Raw genomic sequence first — 22527 nt, forward strand, 5'->3', positions numbered from 1 at the left:
TGGGGAAGAATTGTATCACCGGCACAAGTGGTTGAGTGGAGCGTGTACGTAATATGGGCGCTGCCCAGCCGGCTTTCGCATATAGAGTGCAAAGGCAGACGTAGACACGATCACAATCATAGTGGATCATCATGTAATACGAGGTGGAAATTTGGCATGCTAAAATGAGGGGGAAAAAACCTCATACTGTACGGGGATTTTTGCAGTGAACTGCGGAGTTTACTGACTTCGTTAAATCGAGGTTTGATTGTACATACATGTGTGGTTTTGATATGTATACTCAGTTCCTAAAGGAGGCTGTTTGATTGAATTCAATAAATATTTTGCTGTTTCAGCTCTCCCATGAGATTTTCTTGAGGGAACGAAAGTACAAGTCTCAGAAAATGGAAAATGATGAGGAAGAAAGGGCTTTTCAAAGTCGTCAATGGCTTCAACCATTTTCTGACATCTCTGGTTACTCTGGGGTTAGTCTATGTCTTTTTACAGTCCCATGTTTCTGTCTTCATTTAGCTGCTGTTCTAGACTACTCCTTTTTTCAGGTGTTTCTTTGTGGCTATCGGCCATATTGGCTGTTCATGAGTTCACGTGGCGAGTTGCGCTGTCATCCGATGTTTGTGGATGGTCCTATCTACTGTTTTGCTCCATTCCACAATGTCAACTGTCCAAAGGGCTTTTTACACTTCAATAAGCAGGTAAGCAGTAATGGTGTTTTGTTTTCAGTCTCATTACTCTTCTAGGGCGCATGCATACAACATTTTGCTCTCTGAGACTAACGAAAATGTATGGAGGCTTTGGAAAGTTATCCATGGAGTGTGTATGCGAGTCGCATGTCGTATCACACTCAGTGGCAAGCTACAAAGGCCTCTAACCTTCAAGGGACTGTTTACCTTTAAGGGCTGCTAATCTTGATAACAACAGGATAGTTTGGAGACATTGTGAATGAAGTAGCAATGGTCAATTTCTTCCACCATTCTTTGTCTGGAAAAGTTTATGGAGGGCTAATCGCGCTGTTAACTGTCTCTTTATGTAGTAATATGCACCAAAGGCGTCTTCAGAGCCTCATGTGCATGCTTTTGCTACATAACCTCCTTTAGGTTTTTCAGCCACTGACACTGACATCCTTGTTTATTTATTTATTAATTATTATTATTATTATTACTACTATATTATTTTTCTTTTCTTTTCTTTTTCACTTTTATGTTTGCCGTCAGGGTAGTTTTGTTAGAGGAAAATTGTTTTATGCTTATATGAATCTGATAAATTTCACTGTTTTTTAAAGCAAGTGAAGTGCTGAAAAAAAAAATAGTTTTTGAAGTTAGCTGTGTGTGTAGACTAACACCGATCTGTGACATAAGCAAAATGTGGTAGCGCTGCTTTCGCCGGCTGGACTGACTGGGGTAAAACGGGGTGAAAAGCAGGCTTAGCATCCATAGGATACAGGAAAGCAAAAGTTTTCAAAGCAGTTTTCTGATTTCACAGTGCACCTATGATGTCATCCCTTTGTGAAGAACAACCAAGTTCATCCTCTAAGTATGAAGTGTCATTTCGAAAGTGATGTATTTTTAAATCATTGCATTAAGTGCTCATGGGGGTGATTCTTGGCTGGGGGTACAGAATGGGAGCGTGGCCCATTGAAACATATGTAAGCAAAACTTTCAGAAATATTTTTCTCTTTTTCACAGAGTACCCATGCAGGCAGCTGTTTGTTAAAGGAGTATAGACACCTAACTTTTGGGGTTGTGTTTTCTTCTTTGTAATGAGGCGTAAGGCATTATTATACACGGATTACCACGTGGTATCTTCCTATGGCCGCTAAATAATATATAGTCGAATTTCTTTCTCGTGCTGTTTCGGTTGTGGTTTCAACAACGAAACGATGAGTGTGACGTCAAAGAGAGGTTATAGGTCATGTGAGGCATGAAAAACTGCAATATAATAGGTGCTTCTACATACATTGTCATTACAGCTCTTGAGGAAAGCTGGCTTCAGCAATTATATTGCAGTTTTTCTATGCCTCACGTGACCTATAACCTCTCTTTGACGTCAGAGCCATGGTTCGGCTGTTGAAACCGAAACAGAAACAGCATAACAGAAAAATTTAATTATAAATTATTTAGCAGCCAAAGGCAAATACCACATAGTGGTTCATGCGTAGTAGTGACATCCGCATCATTATAGAGGAGAAAACATGCCACCAAAATTAGGTCTCTATAGTCCATTAACAGTTGGCGAGTGCTTTGAAGAACAATGTGACCGAGTATACTATGTCATTTCAAAGCAGTCTTTTTAAGATGCCACGATAAATGAATGAATGTTAAGAAACAGGACATACCCCCAAAGGCGCTCTATCTGCTATGCGTTTCCCCGAATCGCACAAGCTTCTTGTGTAGTCCGACATGCTTCTGCATGCACTAAATTTGCTCACGCACATTTATCGTGGTGTTTTAAAAAGGTGGCTTCGAAATGACGAAGCATACTTTGTCACACTATTCATCAAAGCACTCGTCAACTATTAATGAATGGCTGCCTCCATGGGTGCTCTGTCAAACAAGAAATATAATTTGGCAAGTTTTGCTTAGGTGTGTTTCTATGGGTCATGCAACCACCTCATACCTCCAGCGATGGGCAACTTCCATGCGCCAATTTTGCGGTGTTGTAAAAATACATTGCCTTTGAAATGATGCTTCATACTTTCTGAATCTGGTAAAATAAACTTGATTGTCCTCCACAAAAAGGCGGCATCATAAGTGTGCTGTGAAATCACAAAAATTGCTTTGAAAACTTTAGCTTCCATGTATTCCTATGGGCGCTAAGCCTACTTTTCACTCCAAGGCAAGTCCAGCTGTTGTGAACTCTTCCTTGGTTAGCAAACACTGTGTTGGTTTATATGTACTATCAGTGTCAAATGTAATGCGAACTAGCATGGGAAAATGAATATGTAAAAATAGGGTTCCATTAGCATAACTCTCCACAGCAGAAGTGAAGATCAAGCGCTCTATAGTCGGATACAAGTAAAGAAAAAGCGTCTTTTTCCTGTCAGAGGACCCTTTCTCAGCCAATTGTGTCGGCTGGTTCTCATGAATCTGAGCATGACAGTGCAGGGAGGTGATTATCCCCTTTCATCTGCCACTCCTTGCATTGTGAAACTTTCAGGTTCATGAGAATCGGCTGACACCATTGGCTGGGAGGGGTCCTTTGACAGGGAAAAGCCGGTTTTATTCTTGACTTGTATCTGGCTATACCTAATATTCAATCTCCAGGTGCTGAGATCTTCTCCTTTTTCTATACCTGTTGCAGTTGTCTTGTTCACGTCTCATTTGATTCTGGCAGTACATCTAAGAATGCTTTAGAATACAGATTCCTTGCTTCTTATGAGAGGTGTGTAGGTGTGATGACGAATATGGTATGTTGCCTGAGTGACAGCAGTTCTGCGGGGAACTTTGTGCTGTTTTGGCTTTCAGGGCTATGTAAAGGCTAAGCAACAACATGCATGTCACTAAGAAAGGTGTCAACCCGATTGTAGAATTTGCTCCAGATTTTTTCAGTTTTTGATACTTTTTGTTTCATATAAGCATGTGGAACATAAATGGTGCATATTTGCAGGCTGCAACTTTTGCAAGTGCACTGACCTCTTTTTTTTTTTGTAAAGCTCCATAGACTTCCTCTACAGTAAAAGCTCGTTAATTTGAACTTCAAGGGACCAGAAAAATGTTCAAGTTATCTGAAAGTTCAAATTATCGAATGACCCCTAAAAAACTCAGGAACTGGTTCCATCATCGTAAATTTGTCTGGTGAAAGACTGGGTAATGGTTGCCCGATTTTAATATGAGAACAAAGCGGCAGTAACTTTTTCACATCTCTATCAATGCTTTATTGTGCGCGTATTGTCGACATCACTGAAGCAGAACTGCTCCAAAATTGTAAGGGCCTTCCGCATCCCTCACGATGTGATGCGATGCGATGTGATGCTGTGTGATGTGAAGTGGCAGCTCCATCGCTGCCACGTCACACCTATCATAAGTGGCACTGACGCATGTGAGGAGGCTTCACTGTATGAACTGTAATCGGCACATGACAAGTGCATGGTTTCGGCAATATAAAAGAACACAGCCAAGCAAACACAAGCGAAGAAAACGGTGCTGAAACGGCAAGGGGAAAAACTTGAAGAAGGGGGTGACACCAGCGATGCGCGCCAGTCACTGTTTGAAGCAGTGCTCAGCTGGGCTAGGTTGCTTGGCTGATGCAAGCAGGTCGTGCCGCTGTTGCTGCAGGCTGGCGCAAAGATCGGAAAAGGGATACTGAACTGAGCAGTTGAGCTATTACCACATATAGAGCTGCCCGTTCGTCGTTGCGTGTACATCAGAGGTGCTCGAGCGACTATGTGGCGTGGAAATCAGGTTTTGAATAGGGCTATTTCGTTGATCGCTTGCCCCACCAGTGCAGGACCACTAACTGGTGCGGCACCAGTTGCGTCCAAATTAGGGAGCGTCTGACACCATAGACACGCATGGACGTTGACTGGGACCAAGCCAGCAGTTCGAATTATTTCGATTTCCAAATTAACGAGGTTCGAATTATGAGCTTTTCCTGTATGTTGCAGTTACAGTTGCCGACCGAATATTCGGGCTCGTGTTTTTTCGGACATGCTTGATTATTTGGACCTTTTATAGCTAATGTATAAGCGCACCTGAAATTTTGGATGCATTGCAACTAGTTGCTCGATTTTTCAGACCTCATTTGCACTCGCTGTAGCACTGCCACCAATAGCCAAGCCACCATATAATGTGTATAGTGGAACTTCATTAATTCATACTTCAAGGGGGATCGAGATTTTTATCAAGTAAAGTGGAATGCAAGCTAAAAGGGAGCCTCTTAAATGGCAGGGCTGATGCTATTTCCTGCAGGTTGGCACATTGTGCTTGCATGGTTGCGAGCTCGTACCATTCTCAGTTGTTGTCTGCTGCGTAGACTTGAATAGTAGTCACAGTTCACGGGACTCACCTGTGCCGAGTTTGTTCATACTGAATACACAAAGAGGCAGCAGGGAAGTGCGTTGGATGTGCACTGCTTTAGAGAGACTATGAGCAAAAGAAAATGGCTATGCTCTTCGAAGCAAGGAGCTCATACCTATAATGGAATGCACTGCAACAGTGACTGTTCTATCACAACACTGTTAACAACTACAGTGGAACCTCGATTATACGTCCCCCGGTCATGCGACGACCCGCATTTTACGACGAATTTGTGCGGTCCCGGCAAAACCCCCATAGAGACAATGCATTAAAAACCTCGGTTATACGACGCAAATTTTAGAAGGACCCCGCTTCGTACGACGGCTGGCTCGTACCGTCCGTCAAAAAAGGCCGTCAGCAAACGCAGGCCGGGATGTACCGTATTTTCGCGATTCTAAGCACCCCCCCTATTTTCGGAAAAAAAATTCTGAAAAAAAAAAAAAACTGCATGCGAATCTAAGCACCCCCGTTTTTGCGCGGAAGAGAGCGTTGCCGAGGCCGCCAAGTGCACTTGCTCTCTTTTTCGTCGAGCCTGTGCAGTCGGAGTCCCAAGGAGGCGCGGCCTGCGCGTTGTCGTTGCGACTGAGAGAAGGATGAAAAGGAAAGCGCACGGGCCCGCCTACTGGCGTGAGCCAAGCCACCACCGCTGCCGAGGAGAGTTAAAAGATCAGAGGAAAGATAAAGAGAAAAGATAAGACGCGCGTCCCAGCAACAGATGCGTCTGCAGGAGCCGACGCTGATGAAAAAACAGATAAGCGGGCGAGGCCGCGCTCGCCCAAGCGAGGACAGCGGCGTCCACGGCGCTTTTTGTAATGGAAGTAATGGATGCTTGTGCCCCACGATAAAACTTCCGAAGTGGACAACGATGCAGAGGTTTGCGCTCCCATTCCTAGTTACGTGGACGTGTTGCAGAGCGTCGACAACATCCGGCGCTTTGCTTGCGCGCGCGACGATGTTGGCGACCTACTGCCAGACGTGGCAGCCCTTGAAAGAAAGTTGATGCGCCGAGGTTGGGCAAAGGTGCAAAAAAAAAAAAATTACCGATTTTTTTAAACGGTAATAAAGATTTTTTTGCAAATCTGTTTCAAACAAATGCTGGGTTTTGTCTTTTTTAATCTGATTGGCGTACTTGCCGCGGGCTTGAAGCCGGTCAACAGTTTTCGGCGCAAGGCCGAGCGCCACTGGCCGCATTCTTTGATTTTCGATTATACGACACCCGGATTATACGACGGTTTCGCGCGGTCCCCCGAACGTCGTATAATCGAGGTTCCACTGTAGTGTTTTGATGACAGGCAAAACAACTCACATTATACGCAAGCCACCGCAGAGTGCATGATATAGCGTACCACTGGTTCCCGAAATTGGTTTTCAGCTCTAATCACTTGGCGTAATTACTAAGGCCAACACTGGCAAGTGTGCTTGCTTCGGCTGTTAGTCAGGTCTTAATCGTGACCTTCACCTCTGCGTTGCGGGCCCTTTGTACGGTGAACACAATGCAGTTCCCATAAAAGCGGGTTTGCATTCGCATCTGGACTTTTCCCCCAACCTGTGTGTTTGTCCGCAATTTAGTGATGGCAGTACAGCCATCGAACGCCGAGCTTGTGAGGGTCGCTGCCGCCCATCGTCTGTATGCAACACGCAGCGAGATTTAGGGTCAGGTGAAGCCTCAGAATGTGCATACAACTACTGACTCCTTCCTCCACCATACTCGCAATTAGAAGGTAAACTACAGTGATTGTTTTACGGGAAAATTTTATTTTTTTTGGACTGCCTGATTTTCATGGTCCCCAGAGAGTCCAAAAACTCGGTCGGCAATTGTATTACCCTTAATTCCAAATACAGTAGAACCCGGCTATTGTAAACTCGGATATAGCAAAGTGAAACTGTGGTTCCATTTCGCCTCCATAGATGGCTATACATTTTTTTCCGGTTATAGTAAAGATTTTTTCCTAAGAAATTGCTATAGTAAACAGTGGCTGACCGTGGCAACATACTTCCCTTGGAATGATAATGCGGCACGCGCGAGGGAAACATTCGGAGGCAAATGGATACCAAAAGTGATAAAACTGTGCTCTTTGAAATAGCTTTACCACCAAGCTCGCAAGCTGAAAGCAGAAGCTTACTTTTTAGAAGTCCTTGGGGCCGTGCGGCAAAGCGCACAGTGCGCACGGAAAAAAAAGTAAAGCTCGCTACGAACGCAGAAACAAGCCGATGTGGTTCGCCTAGAAAGGAAAGATAATATCGGTGCAGTGATGAGTAAGGAAGGGAAGAAAGGGGCGAACATTCGCAGCATGGCAGCACGAAGCATACGGAAGTGGCGGCAAGAAACGGAGGCACAGCGGCATAAAATCAAACTCGCAGTATATTCATTGTTGCATTGTATTTATGCAAATATGGTATTTCCTCGAGCTTTGAACAAAATCGAAAACGTGATAACATGAGATGTGATAACTGAAAATAAATAGTTATCACGTAAAGGGACAGTAAGAGCAGGATGGAAAGTATTAATGTTTCTTTATAAACAAATGCTGCGTTTAGTAAGCAGCAAAATAATTACTAGAGGACATCCTCAGAGCCATGCCATCACCAACAACTGATATAGTAAACCCTGATAGAGTAAAGGTTTTTGCTGGTCCGAGTCCCTTTACTTTAGAGGGGTTCTACTGTATCACTAAAATTGCATTGCAAAAATAGTAGTTTTTGCTGCAGAGAAAGTACAGTTGCAAGCAGCTACAAGCAGTTTCAAGTGTTTATTGCTTTGGGCCAGTCAAGCTCCTGTGGCTATTCTAGAAATTGGAAGCAGCATTGTGCTTGTGTGCCATTGTTTACATGTTGTTGGCTTTAGAAAATGGGATGGCAGTACACACTGAAGTTTCATGTGGTGCATACTGCCATTTTTTTTTTAAGTTGGAGGCACAGTTCTTAGAATCGTTACCATTCTCAAAGTTGGAGGCATGCCCCCCGTGCTGTAACGGGGCATGCCTTCACTTTTTAGGACGTCCGCACTGGCCTGTGCATGCGCTCTTCATGCCCTCATGCTTTCTCTTTCACGGTACTCTCACTTGTGCATGCTGTATGCTACTGTCTTGATAGATGAACTTCGTTTTTAGCTTCTCTGTTTACTTGTCATATTATATAATGTCAAAAGCAACAGTTTTTTTCTTAAAAAACATGTATTTTAATTGTTTGAAGCTGAAGAGGCGTACTTCTTTTCACAGCAATAAGTTTTCTGAGCAGAAGTTTTAAAGTGCACATTGATGAGTGAGAAAAAAGCCTTCGTTGCTATGTGTAGTATGTGGTTCTAGTTGTTGAACCATCCGAGTTGTCGTTAACCATTGTTTACTTGTGTCTGCAGCATCGTCTGTTTGGTAAGCAGTGACATGCAAAATGTCTACACGGACAAATGTGTATCCTAAACTTGCTTTTCAGAAATGCTATGTAAAAGCTTGAAGTGTGTTTGTTGGTCTTTACTGCTAAGAACATTATTTTGGTGTACTTACATTTAATAATGGGAGTTGTGTTGTAGCTTTATCTCTGCTGCTTGCATTTATCTGTGGACTACTTCATTGTTTGACAGCTCTCAAGTTATTACCAGCAGAGCAGTGCATCAGATTAGAAACTAATAATGACTAATAATGGTAATGGTGATGTGTTTGGACGCTGTTTATAAATTTAAAGTAATTCTAGAGTTCAGTGCAGGAAAAATTTTGTAACAAATGACTTTCTTCACTTCAGAAAAAAATTTCTCGTATGGTAAGTTTTTGACCTCTCTCCATGTACTTGCTACTGGGAGAGTATTTTCTTTCTGTGTTTAGGTACTTGCTGCAGTGTTATCGAACATTATATTATTGCTTTGTGGTTTGCTGATTGCAGAAAAGGTGCTTGTTTTTAGGAAGCCATAATGGAGCTCACGACAACTTCATGTGATGTTTGTTCTTAGAGAAAATTCATTCTATGGCCTTTTCTGACTATGTTGGTGTATGTCCGGCAGCAAAATACATTTACTTCTGAAAAAAATTGTATTTAAAAATTTGCCCTCCACTCAATTAAAACTGGTGGTCTTTACTCCCCCCTTCCCCTTAAAAGAAAAAAAGATTGTGATCACTGTTTTGAAGTGAACGGTGGTGTAGCACAACCTTTAGATCCGCTCAGAAAAGCCCTTTTGACGCACACAGTTTGCTTAAAAATCGGGCGGTGGTGGTGGCACCTGTTTTTTTTTAATCTTTTCTAGCCTGTGAAAGCCTCGTTCTCAGTGAATATAATGTTTTTATCATTCGAGTATGGAAATTTATTGATACAAGTCAACTTCACTTTGTCCTCAGTGTCACTTTATCTGGTGAAGGGTTTTCAACTCTTTGAATTGCTTTTAATTGATGCTATAAAGTGTTCATATGAAATAATTGTGGCTCAGAGGAATAATTCTTTGAAGTAATTATGTCAGAAAGTGACCGCAAAGCACTGATCAGAGTGACGCATACATCAAGGATTTGCATTCTTAGTTCTTGAGGGAAAACGTCATCAACCTGACTCAAGTGCACAGAGGACATAGGACCTGCCCAGTCCATTTATTATACTTTCACAGTCACTAACGTTTTAATGTGTTCTTGTGTTTGTTGAATACAGCTCTTTAATGAGTCCTTGAGGAACATGCTAAATGTGTGTTCAAAGTTTAGTTAATGCTGTTTGTTTTTTTGCATACTACAAATGGGCTGCATTTCTGGCAGTGCTGTTGGTGACAGGAGCTTTGACAATATTCATGCTCTGGATTTTTGCCTTTTATATTCAGCCTGTGCTGATAATGTTGATAGCACCTCTTTTGTTTTTCTGGTGAAGTGGCGCAGCTGTGGGTCGGTGGTTAGGCCGCTTGGCTGCTGAGCCGCAGTGGCTGTGTTTTGATGGAGGCAGAACGAAAAAGGCGCCTATGTGCTTTGCTGGAACTGCACGTTAATAAACCCTAATAATAATAATAATAATAAACTCCACAATTTACAATTTAAGCCTCACACAGGTGTGCAAAGCCTAACAGTTAGGGCACAGACAAGGGCAATTATCTAATGCTTTGCCACCAATAAGGCTTTTAATTAATAATATGAACTCAGTTCGTGAGCATTTAATTTCTTTAGTGCAGTAGAATGGTTTGGGCCCCCTCAACTATCTCCTAGTGTTTTCACACAGAAAGCAGTCCTTGAGCCAAGGAGCTCGGCATTGATTAAGTTTGTCTGTGCTTTGCACAGTGAGATTCATGACATCAAGCTTGACTATGATTGTGGCAGCGAAAGGTCAGCGCTCCTCCGTTGGCCCCACCGTCAGGGACGGAGCTTCCTGACCCCCCCCCCCAGAGCTGTGCCACTTATTGGCCGTGGTAGCTGCCTGACGTCGGAAAGAATCTAACCAATAGCCATCTCTGAACATGTGTTCGCAAGAGTGGCGCGACGAAGGAGGATGAGAGCATGAAAAAGTCGCCAGAAAGGCTCGCTAACTTTCACGCGTGATTATGGGCTCTCTGCTACATGTAGAAATGTATTATTTCGTGCAGGTATTTATGATAGCACAATGCAGTGATGGAGCGAGTTGATGTGCATTTCTCGGAAGGTGTTTCAGGGCCTTTTTCTCAATACAGACTTGTAATTCGATCAAGGATGTTAGCTAATACTTGGGCTAATGCATATGCTTTGTGAGCAGAATGGCTTGAAAAGGACACCAAAGGCATAAAAACTTCAACTTATTGTTTCTCTTTTGCACTGTGGAGGCTGTTTTGGCCAATAAAGGTGCCAAGTGTTATCTCTTTCTTGCGATAATGGCATGGTCTGTCTTTGCATGCAAACTCCTCTCCACATGTGCAACTTTTGTAACTACGTGAAAGAATGCTGTGATTTGAAATTTTCCCAAGTTTAAAGCATTGCTTTCTGTGTTACTCTGTTCAGGGAGAACTTCGGATTAGTACACTTCCAACACATCTGACTTATGATGCCCCATGGCCAGTGAGGAAAGTACCTCTTCGGTGCACACCACATTTCGTCAACTACCATGTGGACAGCAAGACCTACTGTGTTGTCACAAGCCAGCCGGACCCTTGTAATCATTTGGTCCGGTTCACAGGAGACGAAAAAGAATATGAGCTACTGGAACGAGGTTTGTTTTTATTGTTTTGTATTTCAAGTAACTATTGTATTGTATTGTATTGTGTTGTGTATTGTATATTGTATCTATTCTATTGTATGAAAACTCTACCTACGGTAACAGGCATTTCTTCTGGTCCCCTCATGTCCGAATTAACGCTTTAAAAGGATACTGAAGGAAAATCTTAAAATTGAACAAAAATGCTGAAAATAGATTCTCGGAATGTGATTACAACGAAATCTAGTCGTCACTGCGCATATTTTTCAGCAGATGGTTTTATTTTCGATGTTTCATGAGCGCGCGCCAAGCCCTCCCGGCCGGCGCGAGGCGAAGAGCGTGACGTCATGGCACCTTCCTGCGGCGACAAATATGGTGGCGCCCTTCGATGCATGAAACCTCGCTTCGGACTGGTTTCGTCATTGTTACTGGCTTCTTCAGCGCGTTCACTGGCCATAAATGGGCCACCGGTCTTTCGCTTCATTTCCTGTCGCCCATAAGAAAACTTATTAGTAATAAATTTGCTTTATTTTTTATTTAGAGTGACAATTCCGCCCTCTTTAGGCTAAGAGGGGTGTCGGTTTGTTGACAACAGTGCTTCTCCTCGTAACCACCAGATGGCGCCACTAGTCTGAACATCGTCGCACTTGAACATCGTGGCGCCCTTCGATGCATGAAACCTCGCTTCGGACTGGTTTCGTCATTGTTACTGGCTTCTTCAGCGCGTTCACTGGCCATAAATGGGCCACCGGTCTTTCGCTTCATTTCCTGTCGCCCATAAGAAAACTTATTAGTAATAAATTTGCTTTATTTTTTATTTAGAGTGACAATTCCGCCCTCTTTAGGCTAAGAGGGGTGTCGGTTTGTTGACAACAGTGCTTCTCCTCGTAACCACCAGATGGCGCCACTAGTCTGAACATCGTCGCACTTCTGTTTTAAAAGTGAGAATGTTAGAAATGGCGTAAGGTCCGGAAAAAACAGCTACATTTAGCGGACGTGAGCTTGCATACGGTTATTATATGTAGACAGCATCGGTTAACACCTTGACATATCTGTGTACGCCGTGAGTAGCGATGGCAATCGTGCTTCTGCGGGAACGGTGGGCGTGCAGGTGTAATGACGTCTAGTCGCAGCTTCCACAGGCCGCCGCCAGGTGCAACGATACGGCAATAAATCGTGAAAAGAAGCGTGTTATCCGCTTTTTTCGCTAAAATGCTTGTCGCATTTATCAATTTTAGCAGTCAAGCTCTTATTTACATGTAAAAGAGCAGCTCCAAAAGTTTGGTTCAGTATCCCTATAAGGTGCTTTATGCACAGTTGTGTAAATAACAAACTAGCCGCTTTTTCCGAAAGTGTGCTGGACCTGGCAATGGTTTCTTTGTTTAAAGTGAATTTTACACCCTTCATGACAGAATTTAGATGGTTTTTTTTATGTCATATGGCAAACGCTATAAGTAATATTTCGCGAAAGAGTGAGCGGGGCCCTTATTAGCAATCGGGTACCTTCCTGATTGCAAATAAAGAAAAACTTACAGCTTAGCTTAAAGTTGTTTGCAAGTTTCACATTAATAGGTACTGCTTTCTAAACTTCAGTGCTAGAAAATTGAACTAAGCGTTCCCTTTATACACTGCGACAGGCAAGCAAGTTAAAGTTTCCATTTAATGCCTGTTTTGTATTAGTGTTAATGTTATTGTTTACTAATGCACACAGTTTATATTTAAGCGCAGATTCAAGGGACAGTACTCGATGCTCCTGATGTAGATTATTGCTACATAATTTGCTGACGCATGGCGGCCTATTATCTGCAGCATTCTCTTCTATAGTCTCTGTATGAGAATTAAATAGGTTCTTATACAGATTAGGTTCAACAGATTACTATTTACAATGTCAAGGTGCAAATAGAGGCTGTTTTAGCAGTCACCCCCACTCCCTCACTGAAAGGCAGATGCTGTTCATTGTGTGCAGCTGTGTCTGGTTTCTACGCGCTCGTACGGTAGAAATAGGCTCCTTGGGTGCGAATGAAACTAATTAAAGTTGTCATGAGCTGCTGCAGACTGCAGAACAGACTTCCTATCGCACTGATGCACGTATATATCGGCGACGAGGAGGTGAGTTTGTGGTCTTCAGTGCGTTGTGTGCTGGCGTGAAGAGTACATGTAGGCTATGAGGGATCCTCAGAGGCATGCGAGCAGCAGTCGCGTTCTTAACGTATTTCATGGAACACCACATCTGCATGAAAATTGCTCTCGTATTGCTCATCAAACGGCATGCTGTGCTGTCGATTATTGCATTTGTGGTGACTAGCAGCGCAGTATGATTGCAGGCGATCCTGATGAGTGACTCTGCTCTAATCATTACAGTTTCAATTACGTTCGTGAATTGCTTCCTGTGCGTTGTAAGCGGAAAAGAATCGGGGTGCATTTCGGAATGCATGCATGATCCTGACAAGCACACATCAACTGGTTGAACGTTTTTCTTGCAGAAGCACGTGTTCTGTTAGTACTTTACCATTAGTACCAGTTTCGCTGCATATCGCGTCTTTATGCTCCAGCTTCACCTCGAGCACTCCAGTGATAGGTGCTTAAATCTGGCCTTGTGTGCCGTCGCCTCACATACCTCATGCATGGTGACCTGCGCTGCGAAACTTTTTCTGTAATGAACCAAATGACAGGTGATCAGATATTTTTCAGCACACCTCAAAGCATATCTATATGAAACATGGAAGACTATGCGGTTGCATTGCGCATCACACGTTGACAGTGTGCATGCTTGCGTGTGTTTGCATGAGTGCATACTAGAAGGGGAAAAAAAAAAAAGGAAACAGGCACTTTGCAATTTCGGAACTCCCACAGCCTGCACAAAGTAGTCAATGGGATGGCTGAAGTGAGAACGAAACCACTTCCACGGCCACTAGATACAAAGCGCAAAGCGAGGTGCGGCCCGCCACGTCGCACAGAAACGGCGTCTTGGGCCTAGTTCTCCATGCGCCCGCCGCGGCGCCACTGCTCGGGGACAACTGCTCACAGGGAAACGCCGCGCCAGCTGCGTCGGTACGCCCATTGCTCACTCCTTGAGGCGTAAACAGTGCTCTTTGTAGTTGCTCATTAAAGACTGCATTTTTAAGTAGTCATTGAAAGCGCCGATTATGTCACAATCACCGCAGCAGGTAGGAAGTGTATGCCTGAACGCTGTCCATAACGGCCGCCTATACGATGCACGACCGGGCGAGCGGCTGTATCTCAGGATGTTGCATTAACGCGCCTGAAGCTTTCTATCTTCTTTTAAGGCGTAAGCCTTTTATGGCTCATGACTCGCCAGCGTGTCCGTCCGTCCATGCGTCCGCGGCAGCTGTCATTAATGGTTACTTGAAAAGTCAGTAATGATAGTTAATGGTGTAGTAGTAGATGTACGAACAGTAGTGATGATTAGTTAATGATACCCACTAAACGCACACACTGCGCATGCACAGTGCCCCATGCGCAATCCTCAGGTGGTTTAACAACAGCACATGTACACTGACGTCAAAAGTTTGCACAATGGTCGTATCACCCAGAGCTCTCTCAGGTGCTCTCTGAACGTTGATCGAGGAAGGATGCAGCCCGCGCTCGCGATGCCGTACGGAAGCGTTCAAGAGTCTCCAAACGATCTTCAACAGTTGCCAAGCAGAGGGCACCGACAGAGGCGGTTAAAGGCTTTCGCCTCTTCGCACTTTAGATCGTCAAAGTGCTCCCTGATTTTTATTCACTTCTCGCTACCCCATGTAGACGGTGAATGAGACGGACATGCACAGCTGGTCACACGCAGTAAATTTCCGCTTCGTGTCACGTTGAATTTTGGCTCTTATATACACAAGTTATTGCAATTTATAAAAAAGAAAAAAAAAAGATCATTATAGCTGAAGTTGTGGAACTTCGTAAGCCCACCTGCAGCTGAGAAAACTACAAAGTACTTGACACTTTTATTGCATGGTCATACAAGAAAGGAAGGAACCATTCACAGACGAAGAACCTTCCTTGACCTTACTTTTTGTAGCCATTCTCTGTAAAATGCAAGGAACATGCCAGAGACCTGTCGCTTGGCGCCCACTTGTTCCTTTCCCTGACAGTCCTTGGCGGGTGATATTTTCAGCCACGCTTCTCGACGCTGTAGTTCGGAGGGAAACTCATGATATCTCACAGTTGGCTGTTTTCTGGAGTTTGTGACGGACAGTGGCACACAGCAGATGTGCGGCATCGTGCCCCATACACGTCCCTGACCTCCACACACGCATGCACGAAAAGCCCAGAGTGCACGGCAGACACGAGGCAAACATTCATTCGCGTGCACACGAAAAGCCCAAATCCAGCACCGTAGACGCGAGGCAAACGTGCTCACTCACGCGCACAGCAGAAAATCCAAAGAAAGCACTGCAGACATGAGGAAAGTGAGTAGTAGTAGTAGTGGTTTTTATTTTGCATTGAATATGGAAGGCAAACGCGGTTTTACACGACGCAAACGCGCTTGAACACGACGAAGCAAGGAGCGCTTCGGGAGTCCACTCCCGGGACCTGTCCCCAAACAGTGGCACCCCCACCGAAAACAGCGGCCGTGACTGTAAACTCCGCCAGGACATGCTCACCCATTGTCGGCGGCGCGACGTGGCTGGCCGCACCTCGCTTTGCGCTTTGCATCAAGCGGCCGTGCCACTTCATTGGCCGCCTGGCAAGTCCAATAGAGCATGAATGTCGTTAGGAGCTTGCAGTTCTGAACTCGCTACATACAATGGCCACACATAGCCTGAGCTTAGAATGTGAGACGAAAGATTCATCATTTGTTTTTGCATCTAGCCCCTCTTGCCTTCGTCTATTTTGCACTGTTTTAGTTATGACACTCTTCATGTTCTCGTATTTCTGCGGCGCTTGCCCATTTGCGGTTAAATAGTATTTCTCGAGAATGCTCATAAAAAAGTTACTCAAGACACTTTGGAAATGCTAAAGTATGCTTGGTGAAAGCCTTGTGGTCAACCCACTGCCGCTTCCCCGAACCGCTTGGCTCGGAATCACTGGGCCGCTTCGGAGCCATGCTTCTCACTCACTCGACTGCAGCGAGACGTCTGGCGAAGGAGTGGCGGTGCAGCTGCCACCGCCGACGCACGCGCGCTCGTTCTGCCGCTACTGTGTGACGTCACGGTTGCTATGCACAGCTGCGCCCCCACCGGCGCGCCGGTTGCTAAGGAGGGAAGGAGGTTGCGCCGCTGCGTGGAGGAGAAGCCACAGTTGGCATGATTCCAGCCTACAGACAGACACCACGAGCACGAGCCATTAAAGGGTTTCGTCTTAATACATTGCCAACTTTTGCTGCACAAATCTGCTCGTGCTGATGCCATGTGGACTTCACTTTTATGCAATTTTCTAGCTTATAAAAGCTTTGTTTTTAGTAAAAATGGCCTATTTGCTATTGCATGATGCCAACCTGTCAGTCTAGCTCGACCTAGAATTCCCCTTCAGTGTCCGTTTAAGGCTTGAAGGTGGCCTGCTTTGCTATGAAGTTGAGGCACAGGAAAGCGTTTTCAAGCAAAAGCTTCACTACGCCATGTAAAAGCCAAGGTCGCCGCCCACAGCCATGAAGAGCTTATGGTGTCGCTTTGGTGTGCTACCCCATGGTACCCAAGGTCAAAGGTCAATGTCAAAGGTCAAACATTCGAAAATTTCAATTTGACATCACTATCGTGTGGCAACCACGTGACGATAATGTGATGGTGACGTCAATACAGCTGCATATAATGGGTGGAGCACTGAGTGCTCGCAGTCACTGTTGAGCCATGAAGACAGTGGACACCTCAGTCGCACTTTAAGCTACGAAACTGATGAACAGCGGGCGCTTCTAAAGCAAAGGAAAGGCACGTAACTGGCCCCCCGGGGACAGTGGACACCTCAGTCATGCTTTAAGCTATGTGGCAGTAGTGACAGATGTGCGCTGCATATGTTGGCATTGACAGTGTTGTGACAGAAATGCGGCACTGAAGCCATAGGCTGTTGGCGTTCTTTGTGTTCATTGGCGTTAGTGTTGACAACTCCGATGATTTTAATGAAAAGTGTGCATAACTGGCTCCCTCGGTCGGTGGACGCCTCAGTCACGCTTTGAGGTACATGGGATGGTGAGAGAGAGATGTGGGCTGCATGCGTTAGCACTGCCAACGTTGTGGCAGACATGCGGCACTGCAGCAATAGGCCGCAGCGTTCATTGGGTGAGCAAACTTTCACAATCAACCATTAACTGCCACTTGCCAGGTTGGCAGGGTGGGCACACTGCCTATCCAGTATCTGGAACTCACTGAATGTTACAGACGCCGAGCCGTGTATAGTTGCCCAATACTCCATAGCTTTTGCTCTCTAATCAGGTTCAAGAGTAGTTGAACTGCACCTTATTTTTTGTTTTTACTGTTTCGTGCCCACAAAAGCAACCTTTATGTCACATTCATGTTTTTTTTTATTTGTGTTTCTAGCCCACAAAATCTGCCTTCGAGTTACAATCGTGGTCGCGTTACATTCCATAGTAAATAGAGTGCTGGTAGGTGGTTTCTTGATGCACACAAAGTGAACAAGGAAGGGGAAAACTTCAGGGTGCTTGCCAGCATTTCGACATGGTAGTTGCATTACATTACTAAACCTGGTGCCCTGCTAATGAGCTTGGCACACTGATATTGTTCCATTCCAAGGAAATGTGAAATTAGGTTATTTTTTTCTTTCATACATTGTTTTCTTTTTTTTCTTTCATCCACTGTGCAGCAGCTGTGGTAATGTCATGCTATCAGTGTTTTGTTCCTGTCTACAGTGCTCTATTTTTATACCTGGTGCACCTGTGCCGCTATGCTTTATTGGAAGATATTACCGGAGTCTCTCTGTCATGAGTATATGTGGTGTTACATTGAAATTTACTGCTTGCTACAGATTCTCGGTACATATTTCCGACGATGGACAAGTTCTCACTACAGCTGTTATCACCGGTCAGCTGGGAGACCATACCTAATACCCGGGTGGATCTTGATGAATGGGAACACCTGACATGCATCAAGAATGTCATGCTTTCATCAGAAGGGACCTGCACAGGCATGAAAGGCTACTTGGCCCTGGGTACCAATTACTGCTATGGGGAAGACGTCACCAGTCGGGGCAGGGTATGGATCATCTTTTTAATTTTTTCTTTGTTCATCTTTATTTACATTTTCTAGGACTTGCCACATGACTAAGAGAGGATTGTCGATATACTATAGAAGGCCATAGAGGCTCTTTTTAGCCAGAAATGTGAGCAGGCTCTGGCTCTTAGTGCAACTGCCTATCTTTGATAGGTGCAGTCATGTTAAAATCTGTGGTAAATTTCCAAATGAGCTCATGGACGCCAGGATCGTCTAGAGGGGTGGTGAGGAAAATGGCTGAAGGGGGTATAGTTGAGTCAAATTTCAGGTAGGCATGCTGCTTGTCCTACTGATAGAGGTAAAATATATAAAATGAAGAAACACAGTGATGATAGCTTCACATATTGGACACGCTCATACATTCACAATTTCACTGCACTGTTTCTGTTTGCATGCACTAATTTAAATGCTACTGATACTTGCGTTGTGACCACTGGATTGCTAAAATGGTGGCTTGAGGCTCCGTCAAGCTCAACCGGGTCTGAAGGAAGCAGTCAGCAAAATTTTGATGCGTCCTGGCAAATGTGGTGGCCACCACCCCTCGCCTCCCCTTAGCGCTGTCACTGAATAAACCTCTCCCCTGGGCCTCACGTAGGGTTCGAGGTGGAATGAAGTGGGCGAGGCTTGCACGGGTGACTACTGAGATTCAAGATGGTGGCAGACAAGCAATTTTGAAATCACTGATAATGTCACTGGTACCAATAACATTCAGAAAGCTCTTGATGTGGTTGATTGTATAGAGGATAGCCCTTCATACTCAACAAGTGTTGTAATTTTTTGTAAAAGGTGCTCCCCTTGATGCTACGTGCAACAAATGCACATTCCTTTGAAGTGATTGAACCTGTTTCTCTTTAAATCTAATTTTGTTAAATAAGATTGCCAGTATATTAGTTGTTAAATAAAATTTAAAAATTTGTGCTGCATGCTGATGTTGGCACCCTGAGGTCGAAAAGCTGGCAAGTGCTTTCTCTATGCCCTCATTTTCTCTGAGAAGGGGGATTAGATTTCCAGGTACTGCTGACACATACAGTATATATTTTAAATAAAAAGCACAGTTAAAATTCCAAAGTTTGTGCCTCTTTCCATGCTTCCATTTGAAACTTCTTGTAACCTTGGTGTTAAAACCAGCTTCGAACTGTGTGCCCAATTTTCTGTTAAAGCCGATTCATTTGCCTAGCTGTGATTTTATATATCCACCTAAAAAGTTGCCAGCATCTGTTACTTAGGGTAGGTGTAAAGTACAAAATGCTTTCTTTCTGTGGGGTCTGCAGCTCTTGCAGAAGTCATCGAAGATGTGATCGCCACAGCGTAGTTACCTGCCAGCTTAGCTACTGGTATGCCTGAAGAATGCTCGTTAAAGGGCAACTCCGGACATTTTTTGATAATCACATCTCATTCTTTAGTCTCCTTTCTTCGGTGCAAAAAACCATTGTTGAGAATACTGTGCAGAACTATTTTAAAAGGGTAAAAACTAGGAAACCGAAACTGGGTTTCGTCCAAACTATGTCGTCGCAACATAACAACCTGTGACATCACGTATACTGTCATAGACTTTATCGTGTGTGTGTTAATTGGCTAAACTGGCAACAGTAAGCGACACCTTGGGTCATTATTAGTCTGAACTGACCAAATTCAAACGTGAAGTTTTATCTTTCAGTGAATGCAGAGTGAATATCAACTTGTGTGCCAACCTGTGATGCCACAGGTGCAAGGCTGCCCATATAAATCGCCCTGATTGAAGCCACGAAATTGAAAGTTTTAAAATTCATTTCTGCTACATCAAGACGTTGCCTGGCTGTGAAATTTGACGTGACCAGGAAACTGATTTGATTTGATTTGATTTATTTCCACAAACAAGGAGGTACAAGGTTTTGATGGAAAACAAGGGGAAAAAGCTGCAAAGAAGGCAGCTTGACTGGCCCCTAGTTCTGTGTACAATAGCAGCAGCAGGACAGGAGGAAAACTTGTTGAACAAAAATGAAAAAAAAAAAGAACAAAAATTCAAAGGCAAATTCATATAACAATTTTAAAATATGCAAAAATGCATTAAAAAAAAGGTACGAAAGGAAAGAAAAAAAAAGTACAAGAGCAACCAAACACAGTCATGAGTGCAAAAATAATTCATACAGATTTCTTGTGGGACAAGTGAGCACATCAATATTGCATCTGAAGAGATCATTCAGTTACCAGGGCAGCCGGTGGCATAACATTTGCTGACCATAATTAGTACGTAGGTCAGGAACACACCCAAGTGTCGGGAGCTCGAGTTGTGTAAGGGGCTCTGCGTTTTGTGAGATTGGCAAGAGAGTTGAGAATGTGAATGCTTTTTACATTTCTTATGGAAGTTGACAGTAAGTTTAAGGCAGGCAATTTTAGGGTTCTGAGCTCATTGAAAAGAGAAGCGGAATGAAAGTCGTGAGGCTTATTGCATACGACACGAAGAACTTTCTTCTGAAAAACAAACAGCTTAAGAATATTTGTGTTTGAAATTGTCCCCATACGAAGCAGCAATAATTAAAATTACTAAGAAAAAGTACATTATAAATTAGCAGTTTTACGAATTGAGGCGGGTACCTGAGGGAATGGTAAGCACTCAGCCCCTGTGACAGTTTGCCAGCGAGGAAATTTATTTGGGAGTGCCAGGACATAGCATGATTAAAATGCACACCAAAACATTTGAATGATCGTACAACTTCAACTGTACCAGTGTTAAGCACTATATCTCCAGGTAATGCAACATTCATATTTTTTGGATGAAAGAGTGAGGCTTTGTTTTTTTTCGGTGTTGGTTATTTGAGCGTTTTCGAGAGACCACTGATGTAATTTAGAAAGCGCGTTGTAAGCATGTAGGACCAAATCATCTGGGGATTTCGATGAAAAGAGAAGAGTGGTGTCACCGGCATACATAATGTGCATGGTGTCGGGATCAATGTTAGTAAGATGGTGAAAATGTTAAACAAAAGAGGGCCCAAGATACTTCCTTGAGGGACACCTACATGAACAGGAAGGGTATTAGATGGTAAGCCGTTAATATGCACAAATTGCTTTCTGTGACCCAAGTATGATTCAGGTAAGTCAAGGGCCATATCTCAAATGCCATTGTAAGTCAATTTACGAATCAAAAGTTTGGGATCAATGGAATCGAAGGCTTTGGACAAGTTAAAAAAAATGCCTAAGGTTAATAAACGTGCCTCAAAGTTTTCTAGGATTAGTTGTTTCTGCTTAAGGAGTGCCAGTTCAGTCAACATGCATTTGCAGAAGGCATGCTGATGCGGGGTTAATAAGTTGTGCTTGTCAAGAAAGCTAGGTAACTAGATAGAGCTAGATAAGAAAGATAGATGAACTTACCCTGAAAGTTGCAGTAAAATTCATGGGGATACAAAAAAATGCTGGAGTTGCCCTTTAACAGTCTCCACTGTTCCTCAGCAATGACCATCTTAGCTTCCTACCTCCATGTGATTGTGAACAGAAGATGGACTTTGACGTCAAATCACATACAGTGCATATTTTTGAAAAAAGTGGCTTGGTAAACATTATGCGCTCACTGGCACGTGCAAAAGTTGATGGGCAGCTGCTTTCAGTGCTTCTTCCTTTGAAGCTATGTGTGGTGTTCGTCCTTTTCACCAATGACACTTGCTACGAAGGAGGGCCCCTTTACATGCACCATGGGAGGCGCACGGCATATGGCACGCACACTGAGGCCAGGTGCAGTTGCTTTGTTGTGCTCTTCAGATGCGTAGTTGCAGCAAGCCTAGGGCTGCTTAGCGTAAAGTCACCACTCTGTGAACTGGTAAAGCCCTGTTTTTCTTTTTTGATGGCTTGTTTATATCTCTGGTCATGATTATATTTTTTATGCTGACTTGTTTTGACTCGTTAGCAAACTCCTGCTGCACACCACAGTGCATATGCTTGAACGTATAATTTAGGGAACATCAAGACCAGTAAAGCGGGCATGATAGAAACTCGATAAACTCTTTGTGTAGGTGTTCATCTGCTTGCCAAGGATGCTCACAGTAGAGGATACCTCTGCATACTTCTTGTATTGTTTTACTGGCATGGCACTGCTGATTGTGCTGGCCAGTGTTACTACTCCACGGTTACTGTGTAATTTTAAGACCTTCACACCTACTTTATCAACAGACGCATTTTTTTCTTTATAATTTCATCTTGCTTTTGTCTCCATCTCAGCATCATTAGCGAGATTGCAGCTAGGAATTTGATCT

General features: G+C 43.8%; 1 protein-coding gene across 2 annotated transcripts in view; it reads left to right on the forward strand.

The window, feature by feature from the left end:
* Cpsf160 (cleavage and polyadenylation specificity factor subunit 1) overlaps positions 1-22527 on the forward strand; it is an 89499-nt gene that overhangs the window by 49607 nt on the left and 17365 nt on the right. For both annotated transcript variants that reach the window (XM_089579877.1, XM_089579878.1), the window contains 4 exons: positions 336-464; positions 540-692; positions 10937-11144; positions 18060-18286. In XM_089579877.1, the coding sequence (XP_089436003.1) occupies positions 336-464; positions 540-692; positions 10937-11144; positions 18060-18286 (717 nt within the window). The remainder of the gene's footprint in view (positions 1-335; positions 465-539; positions 693-10936; positions 11145-18059; positions 18287-22527) is intronic.

The sequence above is a fragment of the Amblyomma mixtum genome, chromosome 3, assembly GCF_055824585.1.
Source record: "Amblyomma mixtum isolate Tamu chromosome 3, ASM5582458v1, whole genome shotgun sequence".
Classification (NCBI taxonomy): Eukaryota; Metazoa; Arthropoda; class Arachnida; order Ixodida; family Ixodidae; genus Amblyomma; species Amblyomma mixtum.